The sequence below is a fragment of the Rhinolophus hipposideros genome (assembly GCF_964194185.1).
Source record: "Rhinolophus hipposideros genome assembly, chromosome: X".
NCBI lineage: Eukaryota > Metazoa > Chordata > Mammalia > Chiroptera > Rhinolophidae > Rhinolophus > Rhinolophus hipposideros.
In genome coordinates this window covers 1,253,258-1,273,790 of record NC_138046.1, presented here as the reverse complement: position 1 = coordinate 1,273,790, position 20,533 = coordinate 1,253,258, and the positions used below count along the sequence as shown (strand labels likewise).

Below are 20,533 nucleotides of genomic sequence, written 5' to 3'. Positions count from 1 at the left end.
CGCTGAATAATACTCCACTGTCTGGATGTACCAGTTTGTTTATCCATTACCTACTGAAGGACATCTTAGTTGTTTCCAAGTTTTGGCAATTATGAATAAAGCTGCTCTAAATGAGATGTCATTCATGAAAAGAAGAGTCAATGGAGCATAAGAAACTTCCATAGCCACCCCAACCTTCAGCAACCACTGCCCTGATCAGTTAGCAGCCATCAGCATCAAGGCAGACCTTCCACCAGCAAAAAGATTACGACTTGCTGAAGGCTTAGATTATCATCAGCATTTTTACAAAAAAGGATTTTTAAATTAAGGTATGAACATTTTTTTTAAAAAAAAAAAAACCATAATGCTATTGCACACATAATAGACTACAGTATAGTATAAACATAACGTTTATATGCACTGGGAAACCAAAAAACTTGTGTGACTTGCTTTATTATGATATTCACTTTATTGCAGTGGTCTGGAACTGAACCAGCATATCTCCGAGGTGTGCCTGTATTTCCTCTTTTCTGTTTGCTTTGGGAGTAGTTTACTTTCTTCTTCTAGTTCCTTAAGGTGGAAGATTAGGTTATTGATTTTTGATTTTTCTTCTTTTTTAATATAGGCATTTACAGACACAAATTTCGCTCTAAGCACTACTTTCATGGCACTCAACAAGCTTTGGCATGTTTTGCTTTTGTTTTCATCCATCTCAAAGTCTTTTTTAACTTTCTTTGTGGCATCTTCTTTAACCTGTTGGCTGCTTAAGAGTGTGCATCAAACAAGACTATCAGTGCCATTTGTCCAACAGTATTTGTTGACTTTGGGTCTCTGTGCTCCACTAACCAGCCATTCCCCCATTTCTCACCCTCTCCTCCCTATTACCTGAGATACAGTAATATTGAAATGATGCCAAATGAAAGGAAGAGTCACACGTCTGGCAAAGGGTCTGGTTTAAGGTCTGAATATTTTGATCCCTTAACAAACACTTGAATGGCTAAACTCTTAAAATGTTCTGAAATAAGAGCAAATGCTTTGTAAGTGCTTACTTCATGCCTGGTGCTATTGTAAGCACTCAATATACTATTTATTTATAACTGTTACAATTTCCTGATGCACTTTTCTTTAACAATTTTTTTTATTGGGGAATATTGGGGAACAGTGTGTTTCTCCAGGGCCCATCAGCTCCAAGTCCTTGTCCTTCAATCTGGTCGTGGAGGGCGCAGCTCAGCTCTAAGTCCAGTCACCGTTTTCAATCTTTAGTCGTGGGGGGTGCAGCTCACCATCCCATGCGGGAATTGAACCAGCAACTTTGTTGTTGAGAGCTCGCGCTCTAACCAACCTAGCCATCCGGCTGCCCCTCCGGAAGCTCAGTGGCAGCTTGTTGTTTTCAATCTAGTTGTGGAGGGTGCAGCTCACTGGCCCATGTGGGAATCGAACCAGCAACCCTGTTGTTCAGAGCTCGCGCTCTAAACCAACTGAGCCATCTGGCCGCCCCCTGATACACTTTTATATTTACCTATGTAGCGACTCTTATTGATGGTCTTTATTTCTTCATATAGATTCAAATTACTGTCTAGTGTCCTTTCATTTTAGCCTTAGGACTCCCTTTAATATTTCTTTCGTAGCAGTAAATCCTCAGTGTTTATTTGTGAATGTTTCAGTTTCCCTTTCAGTTTTGATAAATAGTTTTGCCAGATATAAAATTCTTGGTTGATTTTTTTTCCTTTCAGCACTTTGAATATCTGGCCCCCATGGTTTCTGATCAGAAGTCAGCTGTTAATCTTATTGAGGATTCCTTGTATATGATAAATATTTACTTAGGACGTTTTATATACAAAATCATGTCACCTGCAAATAGTTGCAGCTTTCTTTTCCCTTTCCCATTAGGATGAGTTTTATTTCTTTTTCTCTAATTTCCCTAGCTAGAACCTTCAGTACAATGTTGAACGAAGGCACAAGAGTGGACATCTTTGTCTTGTTTCTGATTTTAGGAGGAAAGCTTTCAGTCTTTCACCTTTTCGTATGATATTAGAGGTAGATTATTGATAGATACCCTTTATCAGGTTGAAGACATTCCCTTCTATTCCTAATTTATTGTGGTTTTATGATGAAAAGGTATATAGGGTTTTGTCAAATGATTTTTCTGTGTCTATTGAGATTATTATGTTTTATGTTTTTTGCTCTAAACGTCCGTATGCAGGTGTTTATGTGGACATAAGTTTTCAACTCCTTTGGGTAAATACCAAGGAGTGTCATTGCTGGATCATATGGTTAAAACATGTTTAATTTTATAAGAAACTGCCAGACTGTCTTGCAAAGTGGCTGTACCATTTCTCATTCCCACCAGCAGTGAATGAGAATCCCTGTTGCTCCACAGCCTTGCCAGGACTTGGTATTGTCAGTGCTCTGGATTTTGGCCATATGAACTCATATTTTACCTCTAATAATTTGTTTTTGTGTATAACTTAGGACGTTTACTGCTTTCATGTTCTCTCCTTGTCCTTGCCTTCTGGAAGTTTAGGATGTTTCTCAGTGTGGATCTCTGAATTAATTTTACTTTGAGCTTCTTGGATGTATAGACCAATGTCTTTCATCAAATTTGGTAAATTTGGGGCCATTATTTCATCAAATATTCTTTTTTCCCCTTTCTCTCTCTCTCTCTCTCCTCTCCTTCTGGGACTCCCATTATGTATACGTTGGCACACTTGATAGTGTCACACAGGTCTCTGAAGCACTGCTCATTTTTCTTCATTATTTTTACTTTCTGCTTCTCAGACTGGATAATATCAATTGACCTGTTTTCAAGTTTGCTGATTCTTTTTTCTGCCTGCTCAAATCTTCTGTTGAGCTCCTCTAGTGAATTTTTCATTTAAATTATTTTACTTTACTATAGAATTTTTATTTGTTTTTAATTTAATTTTATAATTTTTGTCTCTTTATTGATATTGTTTATTTGGTCAGATTTTTTTTATCATACTTTCCTTTAATTTTTGTATATATTTAAAACAGCTGATTTAAAGTTTTTGTCTAGTAAATCCAACATCTAGACATTCTCGGGGACAGCTTATATTGATTAATGTTTCTGGTGTATTGGCAATACTATCTTGTTTCATGCATATCTTGTAATTTTTGTTGAAAAACAAAAATTTAAATGATATGATTTGGTAGTTCTTGAAATCAGATTCTCCCCCTCCCTAAGGTTTGTTGTTTCTTGTGGTGTTTATTTGTTTAGTGACTTTTCCAAATTAATTCATTAAAGTCTGTATTCTTTGTCATGTGTGGCCACTGAAATCTCTACTTGGTTAGATTAGTGATCAGCTAATGGTTGGATAGAGATGTTCCTAATGCCTGGAACCAGTAAGTCTCCAAGTCTTTGTCAAGAGGTTTTGTGTGGATGTTGGGGCATACCGTCAATGTTCAGCCAGGAAGTTGATAATTCTGTCTTAGCACTTCATTTGTGCGAAGCTTGAAGGTCAGCCAGAGGTGAGAGTTTAGGTCTTTCTCAGGTCTTTCACGAGCATGTGCATAGCCTCAGGCATGAACACAACCCTTTGCATGCATGTGCCCTTTTAGATTCCCAGGAACATTTTAGAGCTTTTCAAAGACCCTATGGACATCTCATTCCCTAGCCTTTCCTTTTAGTTTTTTCGATAGCCTGATGTTTGCCTCAACTGTTATCTATTGCCTCAGACAGCTGTGAAATTAATCATTTGCTTCTAATTGTTTTTGACAAGTGCCCCAGGGAAAAAGTTTTTCACATTGAATGCGCTGTTGACTCAGGTCTAATAAAGAAAGCCTTGTAAGTGAGGTCTTCCAGGGAACCACCAAACAAGTGAAATAATAATTCTCTGGGAATGAGGCCTGGAAGGAGCTACAACACTATTCAGCCCCCTCAGGTGTCTGCTAGGCCACTGGTTTTCACCACGATTGTGGGCTGTTGGTATGTGAGGCCACCACCTTACGTGTTTTGATAAAGTTTTATTGAAACCCAACCATGCTCATTCATTTATGTATTGTCTATGATTGCTTTTATGTATAGTCGGACAGAGACCACGTGGCCTGAGAAACCTAAAATATTTATTAGTTGGCCCTTTACTGGAAAAGTTTTCCAACTGCTGCTGTAGATTAGTGATGGTTAGTAGAAATATAATGTGAGCTACATATGTAATTTAACATTTTTTGAGTAGCCACATTAGAAAAGTAAAAAGGAACAAGTGAAATTAATTTTAAGGATGTATTTTACTCAATCCAATATATTAAAAAGATTATCATTTTAACATGTAATCAATATAAAATTATTGAGAAATGTTACTTTTTTTCTTACTTTGTCTTAGAAATGTGATGTGTATTTTACACTTATAGCACATCTCAATTTGGACTAGCCACATTCCAAGTGCTAGTGGCTACCATATTGGACAACATAGCTCTAGATCCTTGCTACTCAAAGTGTGGTCCCTGGGCTGGCAGTATTGTTTCAATGGGAGCTTGCAAGAAAGTCACAATCTTAGGCCTCACATGAAACTTACTGAATCAGTGTTTGCATTTAACAAGCCTATTAAGTTTGAGAAGTAAAGCTCTATACCACTTCATTATACTGCCTCTCTTTGGGATACAGACTCAGTGTACCCAAAGTATTATTCTAATATAAAATGTAACCTTCTGGTTAAGCTGTCACTCCATTCACTCGATCATGGTCAAATTGTCTGAAAATCAATCAAGGAAGGTGACTGTATGCCAGATGCTGTACTAGGCACTGGGGGGTTTGCTGAGCTGAAGAGGACATGGTCACAGCTTTCAGGAAACTTCCAACTGCCCAAGTATGCCTGGAGAATAATACTCTGCACAAGAAGTTCAGTCTTCTTCTCTACTAAATCCTCTAAACAAGTTCTCCATCTCAAATGTAAATGTGGCAATTAGGCAGTGGATTGATCAAACAGGCATTCAACTCAAGAGGTTCATGGGACAGAAACAAAACAGTTTTACTCCATTTGAAATTGGCTCACGGGCAATGGTCTGAAGCAAACACTCAGGCTTTAGGACATGAACTCAATGGATTCTTCTGAAAGGGTAGCAACTCTGTGTTTGTATAACAGGAAAGTTATAACATCCATCATGCTCAAATTCAGGAACTGTGCACTCAAGTCAAGAGAAACCTGACAGTCTGATTTCCAGGTTCCAGTGACTTAGAATAGGAATTCCTATTTAAAGCAAAGAAAATATGAAATGAGGAAGTGCCAGTCCTTGTTTCTCTGTGTAGGTGTTGACAAGCTATTAAATCATTAGGCTGTCCCTTGCCAGAAGCAGCAGAATAAATCTTGGAAGTTGACAAATGGTCAGCAGCTCTGTGTGTGCCTGCACACTCAGAGGCACACACAAAGGGCACACTGTTTCCCTTGGTTTATCTCCTGGCTGTGTAAATATTTCATCTGACATTTGGATTGGATTCTGAGCTAGTTTCCCACCAAGCTGATGGTTTTTTAATCTGCTTTCATCAGCCTACAATAAACTGTCTAACCTGTCTGCACAGTGCAGTGTACTCTGCTCACTGGCAAACAGAACAAATGGAACCAAGAGATCCCCGACATACTTTCCTCAGATGTCTGAAGACGAGGAATTGCACCCAAGCTCTGCCCAAGCCAGAAACACAACTATGAGGCCCTTGCCTCATCCCATTATACCAGCACCCACGAGCCCTTCCTAGGCTAGGACAGTGCCAGCAGGAGGTCACAGTACATAACTTGGGTCTGCTATCCTATTAAGACAGGTCTTTGGCTCAGCACAACTATGCCACTGCCAAGGATGAGGATGGACGTAATCTCATTCATTCTGGGCTATATTCATGCTGGCTTCTCTTCAGTTTCAGATGAGTTCCTTTGGTTGTCCAAAATGTAGGAAATGCTATGATAACCTAAACCACAAATCACTGGCTCAGAAAGCTCCTATACGGTAATAAAAAGGAATGAAGTACTGATAGATGCTACAGTGTGATGACCCTTGAAAACATTATGCTAAGTAAAAGAAGCGACTGATAAAAGAGCACATATTGTAGAACTCCACTCAGATGAAATGTCCAGAATAGACAAGTCTACAGATACAGAAAGTAGATTAGTTGTCACTAGCGTTGGGGGAAGAGGAATGAGATTCACTGCTAGTGGGCATGGAATTTCTTTTAGGGGCACAAAAATGTTCTGGAATTAGAAAGTGGTAATGATCGCACAACTTTGTGAATATATTAAATACCACTGAGTTGCACACTTTAAATGAGAGAACTGTATTCTTCCTTCTCCCTGACCCAAAGATCCTACAGGTCGTTTTTGCCAGCCTTGCTATTCTATACTCTACTTATAGGAGAAAGAAGTTGGTGCTGGGAAAGCTATATAGTCAGGAGCGTGTGTCCTGTCTACTGCTACAAGTCCTCTTCCATTCATTCACCCACCCACTTCAGTCCTTGAAAGTCTGCTATGTACTAGGTCCTGATGATAGATACGGCATGAATAAACCCTGCCCCTTCTATTTGGAGCATATGATAATGATGTTCTTAACACTGACCCCAAGACACCCTGGATTCACAAATTGCCTTCTGAATAATCAAAGATTAAAATACTTTAATTACAAAGTTAGTGTTCTTCACATTCTTTTTTTTTAAATTGGGAATTCATGGATGATACACTGCTTTAAAAGTTTCAATACCTGAAGTGTAGACTATACAGGGTGATTTATAATAATAGTTAAGAAAAATATTTCAAGAACAAGGAAGGATGCAAACTTCCTGTTTCCCTTTGATGTTGTAAGCAAGAGGACTTAATGAAAACCAGAAAGATGACAGCATGGATTTTGAGGTTTCCTCTTTTACAAGGAATTGCATTTGTGAATGCAAGGATTTATTAACAGGTGGCCGTTTCCTTTTTGTTTCAATGTAAATCAGGCCATATTCCTGCTGATAGTACTTCCGGTGTTAGTGTGAGGAAAGCTGGTACAAAGGAACTCAGTCGTTCATTTCTGCAGACAGTGTGTTGTATGGAGAAATGTTTGATCTTTGGAGTCAGGCAGGCCTGGGTTCAAATCCTAGCTCACAATTTGAATTCAGACATTTATCATCTCTTAACAGCTTCTGAGCTGCTCTTCCTATCTCTGCAGGTCATCCTTTGTACAGCAGCCCACATAAACTCTCAAGAATACACACTGGATCTTTCTACTCCCTTACTGTAAGACCTTTAGTGACAGCGTATCTTGGATAGGAAGGTCTAAGCTACTTAGCATGACTGAAAAACATCGGCTCCATAGCCTGACCCAAACACAGCTCTCTAGCTACATCTCGTACCATACTCCACCTGACATTTTTCAAAGGATTGTTGGTAGTTGCACACAGACCAATGCACACATGCACCCACTCCTCTACTCAGGCTGTTACGTGCTCCTGCAACCACTTTGCACCCTTTTGCCCTGGGGGTGGGGCAGCAGCATAGCAGGTTCTAGAGCCAGATGCCAGGGCAAGGCAGGGCCCTGTTCCAGCCTCTTTCCCCTAACTTTGGAAGCCAGATTAAGGCATTTGGGGAGATATTGACAATAACTACAATAAGTCCACTACATTCTAGCATAAGAGACTTTAAAAGTATTTTATTTTAAAAAATTTGAGAAAGTAAATGATGCATACAGTACAAAATTTGAAAGGCTGAAACGAGTATTTAGTGAAATAATGAAACTCTGCCATGCCCTAGACACCCAGTTCCCTTATCAGCATTTCTGTGACTCTCTTGAGCCTAAAAATATAACTTTAACACAGCATGATAACATGCTCGACACAGCGTCCTGTACTTGTGCTTTTATTTTAACCAAATGATCTTGGGGATCCTGTCACAATGTAATATAGCTAACCAGTTCTCTACCGGTAAGCATTTCCATTGTTTCTAAACTCTTATAATGCTACTTTTTTTTAAAAAAACAAACATTATAATTCAACATCTGTGTACTCTGTTGCGTGCTCACCACCAAAAAATTCTAGTTTCCATTTGTCACCATATTTGATTGACCCCCTTTACCCATTTTGTCCTCCCCCACCCCTTTCACCTCTAGTAAACACCATTGTCTTATCTGTATCTATGAGTTTGTTTTGTTAGTTTGTTTGTTGCCTCTTTCTTTTATATCCCACATATGGGTAAAATCACAGTTTTTGTCCTTTTCCATCTGACTTATTTCATTTAGCATAATACCCTCAAGGTCCATCCATGTTGTCGCAAATTGCAAGATTTCATCCTTTTCTATGACTGATTAACATTCCATTGTGTATATGTACCACTTCTTTATCCATTCATCTGTTGATGGTCATGTGGATGGTTTCCATATCTTTGCTATTGTGAATAATGCTGCAATGAACATATTCCAAATTAGTGTTTTAGGTTTCTTCGGGTAAATACCCACAAGTGGAATTGCTGGTTTTAAAGTATTGTTTTTAATTTTTTGAGGCACCTCCACACTGCCTTCCATAGCGGCTGCACCAATCTGCAATCCCACCAACAGTGCACGAGGGTTCCCTTTTCTCCACATTCTCCACACCCTCACCAACACTTGTTGTTTGTTGATTTATTGATGATAGCCATTCTGACAGGAGTAAGGTGATATCTCACTGTGGTTTTTATTTGCATTTCTCTGGTGATTAGTGATGTTGAGCATTTTTTCATATACTTGTTGGCCATCTGTATGTCTTCCTTGGAAAAAAATGTCTGTTCAGGTCCTCTGCCCATTTTTAAAATCAGGTTGTTTGTTTTTTTGCTGTTCAGACGTATGAGTTCTTTATACATTTTGGATATTAACCTCTTATTGGAAATGTCATTTGCAAATATCTTCTCCCATTCGACTGGTTGCCTTTTTGTTTTGTTGATGGTTTCCTTTGTTGTTTGGAAGTAAGCCACTTCTTAAGACCTCATTCACTATTTTTGCAGTGCCCCCGTTCACCAGAAAATAAATTTTTTAAAATAATAAGTAACAACTCAATTCCTTTACATTCCTTTCCATTAAAAATTGCATTTACTGTGATTTTGTTTTCTAATTACAAAGATAACACATTTCATTTGTAGAAAACTTGGAAGATATAAAAAACACAGAAAAAAATCACTCATTTTTAACACCAGTTAACATTTTGATGAATATCCCTCTAGTATATTTTTATTCACATATCTATACTTTAAAAAAGGTGTACGCTCATATTTGAGGGAGAAATGTATGATAAATATAGTAAAAACAAGTAGTAACTTACCATGTTTTAGTCATGAAAGCATTTTAACTGCCTGAGCCCATTTTATGCACACAACAACCCCAGGAGGCATGTATAGTTCTGTTCATTTTACAGATTGGGAAATTGAGGCATAAAGAATTGCTGAGAGTCACCAGCTTGGGATATGACCCCAGGCCATGTTCTTCTGCGCACTTGTGCCCAAAGACACAAGTACAAAATGACCGATGTGAATGGATAACAAAAACATGGGATACCCACACAACGAGATACTATAGCGCGCTTAAAGGGACTAACCTAGATCTAAATGGATAGAGCTGAAAAACCACATTGAATGAAACAGCAGGTTGCAAGATGATATTGTACATTCTGGTACCATTTGTGTAGATTAACAGAAAAGAAACCATGCACCCCCATCTCCATATCAAATCTTGTTTGTCATTACTGTGAAAATGGACTGGAAAGATACACATTATTTCATGACGATGGATACCTTTGCAGAGGTGGGGACAGTGTAGGACTGGGGGTGAGGGTCACAAAATGTTTAACTTATCTATGACAAGTGATTTTTAACAAAAGACATAAAGCTAAGGTCAAATCTTCACCAATTTCAATTTTGAATAGTGGGGATATGTGCGTTTGTTATCTTTTCCTCTGCTACTGTACGCACCAGGTAGAGTTCCAAGTATTGCATAGGTTGACTCATTACATCCTTACAGGTACCGTATCAAGTAGGTAACACATTAGCTCCACTTTACGGATGAGGAAAGTGAGGCACAGAGAGGTTAAATGACTTCCCCTGGGTCAAACCCGGGAAGTGGTGGGTGTATCTGGCTCTAGGAACCATGTTTTTACCATATATCACTGTTACCTTTCTAAAAATTCTCCAAATCTAAATAAAACAGCACAAAACCAAAACACTGAGGGAATGCAAAGTAGGGGAATGAACACAATGGCACAGTTGTTATCCCACGGGTCACCTTCCTTCTTATTTGCTCTGTTAGCCTGGGGGTGGGTACTCGCTCAGAGTAGAACAGCAGGGAATCAAAACTGAAAACTCCAGCCCCCCTTAAAAAACAAAACTAAACAAAACAAAATATCAGGCGGAGCCAAGTGAGATGGGTGCAGTTGGGGGCATTACAGGGCATGCAGTCAATTTGAGCCTGTGTGTGAACTGGAGTTCGCAGGAGTTAGCTAAGCCTGGTCCCTACACTACAAAAGACTGAACAGGGAGGAGCTGGCAGCCAAGAAGGGTGGAAGACTGAGACTTGGAGGGGAGACAGAAAGCAGGTACTTAAGGAGCGGGCCAGATGGAAGGATGGAGGGGTGTCTGGATTTGGTAGAGGAATCTCCCTGCTCCCTGGAGTCATGAAAGCAGCTCACAAGCTCTAAGTGAATCACAGACTGGGAAACAGTAGGGTGGGAAGAGATGAATGCTGCCCTACGGGAAAGAATCTGAAGGGCAACACCAATCATTTGAGCAGCAAAAATCACTGGGAGCCTGTGTAGTAAAGTGGTGAAGAGCTGGGACTCCAGAGCTGGCCTGTCTGGGTCCGAATCCTGGCTCTGCCACTTACTCATTACACCAGCTTGGGCAAGCCATCTGTGAAATGGGGATAATAATGGAATTGTTGAGGATACAGAGGAGTAGATGCCTCTCAAGCACTTAGATCAGTACTGGGCACATAGTAATCACTCTGAGAGTTTGATATCATCATCTCTATATCTGAGGACCTACTTGTTTCCCAACACTGTGGCAGGAATTGCAGATGGACAGAGGTATTGGACAGTTTTTGCCCTTGCATTCAGTTTAGTTGGGGAGATGAGTAAATGAATTACAGTGCAATGTGATAAGGAGTCAGATAACAATACGTGTCAGGTACTACAGGATCTCAAAGAAGTGACTAACTCTGGATGGGAGGGGTGGCCCGGGAGGACTTCACAGACAGATGAGATGGGAGTTGGAGCTTGGAGGAAGAGGAACTGCACTGATACCCCATCCCCAAACCACTCCTCCTCCTCCAGTGTTCCCTTTATCCATCAGTCATTCACCTAGTTGCCCAAGAAAGAACCCTGAGGTCCTCCCTGACACTTCCCTGTCTCTAACGTCTACATCTAACCCAGCAACATGCCTTGTTGGTTCTACTTCCAAAATGCATTTGGGATCTAGAGTACCACAACAGCCTCCTAACTGTCACCTTAGTGCCACGGGTGTACTTGTCTAATCTATTGTCTAAAAAAATGCTAGACTGATTAAACACACACGTAAACAGATACACTGCTATGGACTGAATTGTGTCCTCCTCAAATTCCTATGTTGAATCCCTAACCCCCGTGTGACTGTACTTAGAAAAAGGAAGTTATTAAGGTTAAATAAGGACATAAGGGTGGGGCCCTGATCCCACAGGATTAGCGTCTTCGTTATAACTTGCTTTACACCCCCAACCCCTGAGGGAACTACTGAGGGAAGGCCATGGGAGGATGCAGAAAGTGGCTGTCTTCAGGCCAGGAAGAGAGCTCTTAAGCAGGAATTGATGCCAATGGACCTTGCTTGATCTAGGACAACTAGCCTCCAGAACAGTGAGAAAATCATTTTGTGCTGTTTAAGCCCCCCAGCCTGTAGTATTGTGTTATGGCGGCCCTTACTTTTGCCTACTACTGGTCCTTGGTTACACACTGTCTTGTGTCATTCTTCTCTAATTGTTTGTTGGGTATAGCTTCTGCCTCCTTTCTAGCCTGTAAGTGCCTAGAAGGCATGGATCATGTCTCCTAAATCACCAGAAACACCTACAGCCAAGGTGGGCACACAGTGGTAGTCAGTAAATGCTTAGGCACACAGTGGTAGTCAATGAATGCTTACAGAAGGAGTGAATGCAACTGCACAAGGAGATGCTGAGCATTCAAAGCGAGAAACGGATGCTGAGACTCTGGACTCGGTGTCAGCTTTGTCACAGACATCCCAAGTGTCTCTAAACAAATTAGCATATTTCTCTCTTTCCGTCCATTTGTTTCTTCAGCTGTGCTGTTGCGTCCCTTCCTTATGGAGTTTTGCTGATACTTAAATATAATCCAGTATTTTCAGAGCCTTTGTGAGGAAGCAGAGACTGGATTTCTGAATCAGAAAGACCTGGGTTTAAAAATCTCGCTTTCTCACTTATGAACACTGATTGTGCAAGGTGCTTCATACACATTGACTCCTTCAGTCCTCATAGCCAAGCCACTCTGCAAAGTGCGCATGACGACCACTTTTAGGCTGAGGAAACTGAGCTTATTAGAGACCAGGTCAATTACCCAAAGTCCCACTGCGAGTTACAGGGTCAGAATTCCAAACGGTTTGGCTCAAAAGCCCCTAATCTCTCTACCGTGCTACAGGCGCCAAAAGAGGATAAAGGTTAACGTCTAGAAAAAATAACCTCCTACACTGGGTTTCACAAGACTCCATTTATCAGGGACAAAAGTTCTTGCCTTTCTTTGGGGCAACAGAAAGCTGCTACCTTAATATTTCAGTAATGTAAGGCCAGTTAGAATCAGAACCTCAAAAGGGACCATGACCCAGGAGAGATTATGAGCCATTTCACTAGGCTGAGGGTGGCATGGGGGCAGGAACATAGCTCTTCTTTCCTTCTGTATTCTTAGAACCTAGCACTGTGCCTGGCTCCAGGAGGCACTCAATAACTGCCGTGGAAAGAATTCACCCACTGCAGTGCAGGGGCTGAAAGAGTACATTCTGTGGCCTGCCATTGTGGCCTCTAGATTAGGCCTGAAAGAGCCAGTCACATAGCTGCTAAGGTTTGGAACTGAAGAAATTTATTTCTGATATATTTCAGATTCACAATGAGACAAGATTCCCTGGTGGGATTCTCCCCAAAGACTGGATCCAGACACCCAGTAAAAGGATTACAAGCGTACTTGCATATCACTTGCAAATGATTTTATGTCTAACCACATTTTCTGGCATCTATTTCTTGGTGATTTTCAAGGCACAAATTTATTACTACCCTAAAGGTTATGACATAATTTATAAAAATAATAAAAATTTAGCTTCTCTTTCTTAACAATAACAAAGAATAGGCAGTACCACATTACGTTCAGTGCAGACAACTCATATCTTTATTATTGCCATATAAAGGGTTTGATCAATCATGTTTAGGTTCTGCCATAACATTTAAAATGGGAGGTATACCTGTCCATATAAGCCAGTATCAGTAAAGTTCCTAGGACATCAGCCTCAAGAGTAGGGGAGGCTGGGGTGACAGAGAGCAGAACTGTGGACAGCCATTCCTAAGTCACAAGCAGGACTTTTGCTTTGGAAGCAGATCTTTGATAGAGTAGTGATTTATAAATGGAAAGAGATACGAGAGCCATCATTCAGCAAGCATTTCTTGAGGGCCTGCTGTGTGCAAGACACTAGATAAGCATCGCAGCTTAATAAGGAGAACTTTCAAATCTATCAGGCCTTTTCTTGTCATTGCCTTAAAATATCATGCCCTATGTTTAAAAATGGCAGTGTAATCATGAGAAAAAAATCTCAACTCAACATTAGCACAAGTGATGGTAAGAAGAACTCCCCACCATGCTTTAATGAGCCTTTGCACATGCTGTTCCCTCTGCTTGGAATGCTCTTGCCCCCTCTCCTGTCTGCCTGGTGAAATCCTACCCTTCCTTTAGGATGTAGCTCAAATATCATGTCCTTGGTGAGCCCTTCTGATGCCCTCCTGAGAGAATTAATCATTCCTTTATGTACACTCACAGAGGTCTTTGCAAGGAAACTCTACTCTGACACCCCTTTGTAATTTCTTCTTTCTCACACTGTACTCTGAGCTCTGCAAGTCAGGGAAGACCTCTGATTTATCTTGGGATCCCCAGCACAATGCCTGTGTACAGCAGTAGTCAGTTAATGATTGATGAAACTCCCTGACCACTTGGAAAAAGAAATCTATTAACAAATTTCAGAGAACATTATAGAAACATAGTATGTGCTTAGTGAAGACTTGCTGACTTTGAAGGTAGTGAAAATGATGCTTCTCTTAGGTCGAGGCTATACACAGCAATCCTTGGGATGCTCCAGCCACTGAATGGTACCTGTGCCTCAAATCATCACCTCTGCTGGTTTGCCAGAGGGCATGAAACGTCCCGTTATTAGTCACTTCTTAGGGTTAAGTCGTTCGCTACAGAAGTGCCCTGTTGGATTCCTTTCAGACAGAAGAAAAATATACCAGAAGCCACCTGAAAGACTTTGCACCTTTTGGAGGACTGGCTGACGATTCACGCCCCCCTCTTTCCAACTATAATCTGTAGTCCGGACAGAATTCACAACACAGAGAAAGGTCCTAGAAAGAGTTAAGATCGTGCACAATTTAAATTGTACCTTCTAATCACAGCACATAATTCCTGTCAGCTTAGAGTTACAAATCTTGCTGTTTCCAAAGTCCTGTGAGGCACAAATCTAAAGAAGGTAAAAAAAATGAGTACATGTTTCCATTTTTGTATCAAAACACTAACAAAATCTAAACTCTGGCTTTTAATCATAGCCATTTGCAAAATCCTATCTTCCTCTGCTCATGGGGGAGTAAAACCCTTTTTTTGTTCTGACAAGAAAACTCCCTTTGTAGTTTGAAGGTTCTGCTTTCATGGGAAATACACCCATCTGGCAGACCTTCGATATATAATCACCAACACAGACACAAAATGGTCAATTACGCAGATATCAGAGTCCCCGAATATTCTAGTTAACAGTGGCTCAGATGACCACCCCCTAACTTTGGAAAATCAGGATGTTTAGTGACTCATTGATTACGTAGGGAGTTCTTATTCTCTGTTGGTAGTTCAACAAATTAGGTAGAAGGACAAAGCTAAAATCTGTTGAATTTAGCTGGAACAAAGGCTAGCCTTGCTTTCAGATCAGTTAGTGCCATTTCAACAGTAAAACAATCGAGAGCCCAGAGATAAGCAGAATCTCTGAGCATAACCGTCTTGTACCTTTGTTAGCGAGGGGAGGTGTGAGAGAAGGGCAATGCCAACACAAATGGAAGTGTACACTGAAGAAAAGTAGGGCCAGAACAGTGGGTGAAAAGTTAACTTACTTCACTTAGACCACCGTATTAAAACCAGATGTGTCAAAAATGTAGGGTGAGAAAAACTGGTGTTACTGATAGCGTGAACCAACCCTTTGTGCTTTCCTCCCAATACAGTATCATTACAGGGTGCCAGAGGTGTCATTTTGTTTCATTTCACATGTAGCACATTCTCAACAAGTTAAACCGTTTCTAATCTTGTGTAATTAGATAGGTCTCGCTACCTCCCTCACTTGAAGGATTTTATGAGCTGCCTTGTTCCGTCTCCCTTTTGTGACAGCTTCTTTGGGGCTGGAAAGTAACATTTGCTAACATTTCTTCCCTTCTGGCACCTGTCAGCTGGATGAGCTCTGGGAAAGGGAGGATGGGGAGGGAAGGAATGCAACATGCCTCCCTGCCATGCCCTGGCATTAGAGCCATCTTTGTCTCTACGTAGGGATTGCTCTGTTCTGGAAAGTGCTGTTAAGTACATACTCAAAATAAGCAACGGGCAGATGGGTGAATGGAATGATGAAGTTCTTGTTTTTATTTAATCACAAATTTCAAATTCCTTTGTTGACTTAATGTAGGGGCTGGGTGAGGTGCCCAAGGATGCCCCAGCCTACAGAGCTCTTTGATCTTACCGTCCAGTCGCTCTGGGCAGAGCCACCACTGGATACAGCGACTCAGCCACTTCAGAGCACTTTTGAGGAGTCATCTGATATGTGACATCGGAATCAAGGGCTTCTACTTCGATGCAGAAGTAATCACAGCGTGTGGAAATTGAGAGCTTTTCCTTGAAAAGGCTTTATAGCTACCCCCCACCAAAAGCTTTCGGAGGGTCATTTCTTGCCCATTCTATGACGTCTTTGTAAGACTGTTGACTGGCAAATGCTCTCCATGTGTAGACTGGGAAATCCAGAATTAAGGCCAATTTCTGCTTCTACGTCTTGGGACTTGGGCATGATTGATTATATGCAGGGCCTGACCTCTCACCACAAAATTCTGTGGTTTTTGTCCAATAATGAGAAAAGACAACTGAAGGAGTAGAGTATACATCAGAAACGGGTGAGTGGCAGGGCCACCTGACGTCCCCTAGTACTCTACAGTTTATAAAGCGCTTTCAGATTGCTTCTTTCCCAGATAGGCTATTTCACCCGAGCAACTGGTTGCTGGCTCAGTCATGGAGGCCCTGGCTTTCTCGTCCTGGGGGGTGGGGCAGCGAGTGGGTGCACGCTTGGCCTTCCAGGAATAGTACTGCTCTGAGGCTCTTCTGCAGACTGACTGGAACAGAGATTAAGCCCCGGGTCGCCTTTGCATTCCATTTAGCAGTTTGCTCATGCTTTCACTACAGATCAGGCTCAAGAATTCCACTGCCAGCTGAGAATCTGAATGTCGCTTTGGCTGTAAGACAGTGTCTTATTTATTCACATAAATCCCCTCCTCCTCTTGTCCCTGATTATTTTCACCCTAAAATGGAAAGGGGGGAAATTGTGTGAGCATTTGGGTGCTGGACTGCAGCCACTCTTGGCAATCTTTGTTAATCTCTGAGATTGTCAGCAGCATTGACTAAGGAAGAGTGACTCACCCAGAGTAGCACACTGTCTCTTTTGCCTTTACAAAAGCAGTTCCTCAAAAGTGCTGCTGAGACAAACAAACAAAACTATAGTTCAAGGGAAAGAAAAAGTTCTAAGAGCAGCTCAGCACCCTGGCCAGAGGGGTGGAAGGGAGACAGGCAGTGAGAAGCACAAACGCTGCTGAGCCTTCTCCTCATTCTGGCCAGTTGTATAGACAGCTGTCACTTTAATTTAACCCTTAGTTCACACCCCAAGCGACCAAGCTCGTTTTGCCCATAGAAGTCTCTCCTGGTAGAGATAGGAGTTGTTATAAAGCCGAGGAAAAACATAGATGGAAGGGAGGCTATATGGGGAAAACCTGATAAAGACAGCTTTTCTTTTTTTTCCCCCTCTTAAAACGTGCACATGAGACAGAATGCCTCAGAAAGGTTTCATACAAAGAGACAGAAGCCGCTGTAATCAAAGGCAGTCTGGAGGAGGGAGGACCGCCTGCAAAGGCTTGGGGACAGTTTTGCTTCTACTTCTGTTTATATTCTTAAGGTTAATTGTGCAAATGTGACTTTGTTTGTAGGCACACGTGGCTCTGTTTCTCCACACCACCAGACAGCCGCTCGCCAATACCTGCTACAGCTCTGATCGACAGACAGGGGCTTACTAATCGCTAACCTGGACACTGGAGTGTAAACATGCAAACTGTCTTCCCCTCAAGTGGACTTTTAGGATCGGAATACTGTGGTGCTCAGGCTGGAAGCGACTCTCAAGTGCACGCTAGTTCCATCCTGAAGAGGACAGGGGAGGAATCTGAGCCTGGAGAAGGTAAGTGAATTGCCCAGGGTCACATAAGCTAGTGAGGATGCCATTAGAAAGCATTCCAGTGCTGTCTTCCTCCCTCTTACCCCACCTTCAGAGACCCCCCAAGTGTACCCGCCGTGGTACAGTCTGTGTGTTTCTGCTGGCTATCTCCGTTGCTCCCCCAGGGCGATGCTGGCAGGCCCAGTAACCTAAGACAGGGAGTGCTCATTCCTGCCATTTGCAGCCTGCCCTTGGCTAGATGGCCCGCAGGATTGAGACCAGGGAGAACTGAATCTCCAAAGGCAGGTCGTAGCCTGAAACTTAGGAGACAACTCTTCTCTGCTCTGCATTGAAAGGAATGATGCCACTGATATATACAAAAGGCTTAGCAGACATAAATCACGTTTGTGTGCAATTTCTACATGAAAAATAGTTATATAAGTTAGGAAGCATAGTAAGAATCAACAGCTCTTTCTCCCAGAGGACCCCACCATCGTCAATATTTAAAAGTCACTCCCTTGCATTTCTGTACCATCTTCCTACACATACATGTTTTTTAGTAACCCTTACAATATACACTCTAATTCTGCTTGCTTTGGAACTTTCAATACTGGCATCACACTAAAACTTTCTACAATTTGTTTTTAATCGCAATTGTGTCTGAGAACCTTTTATGTGGTTATCTGCAGCAGTGGCTCATTCATTGCCTTGTGTAAGACTAGGTGATAGATGCACGTCTATTGTTTCTAGTTTGGGGCCTATGAACTTCCTTTATAGTACACTCGCCCATGTCTAATCTTTAAGGTCGGTTTCCAGGAGTGGAATCAATGAGTTGTAAGGTCTACACATTTTCAAATTTGTTAGATAATGCCAAATTGTCTCCCTTACTTGCCCAACATACACTCCCAGCGGAAGCGGAAGTGTTCCATATCCTCACCAACACCTAGTTTTTCAATCTGGTGGATTAAAGTGAAATTTTGTGTTGCTGTTTTTTGGTCACTCATTGTGCTTTTGATTTGCATTTCCCTGATTGCTAATGAGGTTGAGCATTTTCTCATGCCTCAGGTTTCCTCTTCTGTGAAAGGCTTGTTCATATCTTTTGCCCATTTTTCCTTTGGATGTATCGCTATATAAAGTTCGTATGTTGCAAATACTAATACATTGTCAGGTAGGAGTCCTCCCACTCTGTGCCTTGTCTTTTCACTTTATGGTGTTTCGGGTAACCAGAGGCACTCTGTTTTCATGTAAGTGAATTTATTACTTTTTTACTTTTTGGTTGGTGCTTTTTGTGTTTCTTTAAACAAAATTCTCCCCATCCCAAGATCACAGAGAAATTCTCCTATATCCGTGTTTCTTTTTGACTGGGACGTTACTGGCATTAGGCACTGGGCAGTTACTCTTTATATGGGGCTGGCTCTCACTGCAGGACACTTAGCATCCTTGGGCCCTGGGTACCAAACACCTTTGGCACTCTTCCTGTCATTATAACAACCCCAAACTCTCCTATATACAGAAGCTGCCAAAAAATGCATACACATTTTAAGAAAGGAAAAAACTGAATTGAAATCATAATCCTCAATATATACCAAAAACAAAAGATGAACACAAGTCACGTTTGACTTTTGCAATGACAAGAGGTGCTCAAAGTGGTTACCATCAGCGTCCCGACACTTCGGATTATGGTGAACTACTGCTTGAGCAACGCTGACCAAAGTGTCCACTTATATACATTTTTTTGGCACTCCCGGTATTTTCAAATGTTCCCTGGGTGGAGGCACTGCCAGTTGAAAACGTTGGAACTATATTTTCCTCCAAAAGTTTAAAGTACTTAACATATTCAGAATGGATTTTTGTGTTTGACGTGAGGTAGGAATCTAGTTTTGTTATTCCTTTATGGATAACCGATTCCCCCCAAATCAGCTATTAGAGTTCATCCTTGACCCCACTGATCTGCAATGCTACCTGTCATACATCACATTTGCAAATAGGTAGAGGTCTGTTTTTGACTTTTCTATTCAGTTCAATTGGCCTATTTATCAGAGCTCTGTGTAACATTATGCTCTTAAGGATTGTAGCTGTGTGACACATCTTAGTATCTGATACCTTGCTGCTCTTCAAGAATGCCTTGGCTTTTCTTTGCATTCCCACATACATTTCAGAACTCGATTGTCAAATTCCATGAAAAACCCTGCTGGGATTTTGACTGGAATTACACTATGACTGACTCAGGGAGAAAGACTATCTTTACAATATCAAGTAACCCTAACCTGTGAACTGGATAGCTCTCCATTTCAAGTTCTTCCATAAAGGGTCTCTGGCATGTTTGTCAGATTCTCTTCATAGATACCTTATATTTTTATTGCTATGGTATCTTTTTAAAAATTGCATTTTTGATTCTTGTTGCTGGTGTATAGAAATGAGACGTATCTCCTTACATTGTCTCAATGTACTCCAACCAGACTTTCCCATTTAGCTCCACCAAAACTGCTCTTGGCAAAGTCACCCATGACTGAATGGTGGCTAAGCCCAATGGTCACATCTCAGTCCTTGTTTCACTTGATTTCTCGGTACCATACATTGCTCAGTTCCTCCTCCTCCTGCAAACACTTTCTTTACTTGGCTTCCAGGACAACACACACTTTCAGTTTCCTCTTGTCTCACTGCTTACGCTCTCTTTGCTGGTTCTTACGCATCCCAAACATTTTAATGCTGGACTGTCCCAGAGGCCTGTTGTTAGACCTCTTCTCTAGCTATGCACACTGCTTCGCTGATCTCATCTATTTTCATGGTTATAAATTCTATCCATATGTTAACACCCAGCTGTGCAATGCTACTTCAACTCATTGGAATTACAATATCACGATATATCATTTGTAGGGTGTGTGTGTGTGTGTGTATTT

General features: G+C 41.3%; 1 protein-coding gene across 6 annotated transcripts in view; it reads right to left on the bottom strand.

The window, feature by feature from the left end:
• HDAC8 (histone deacetylase 8) overlaps positions 1 to 20,533 on the bottom strand; it is a 174,091-nt gene that overhangs the window by 35,388 nt on the left and 118,170 nt on the right. Inside the window, exon 10 of one of the 6 annotated variants that reach the window (XM_081042337.1) lies at positions 7,585 to 8,909. The exons of 4 other annotated variants lie outside the window; for them this stretch is intronic. In XM_081042337.1, coding sequence (XP_080898463.1) covers positions 8,907 to 8,909 — 3 coding nt within the window. In that variant the 3' untranslated portion in view covers positions 7,585 to 8,906. Of the gene's footprint in view, positions 1 to 7,584; positions 8,910 to 15,785; positions 16,735 to 20,533 lie in introns of those variants that run through there. One more of the 6 variants, XM_081042335.1, reaches the window with a different exon arrangement.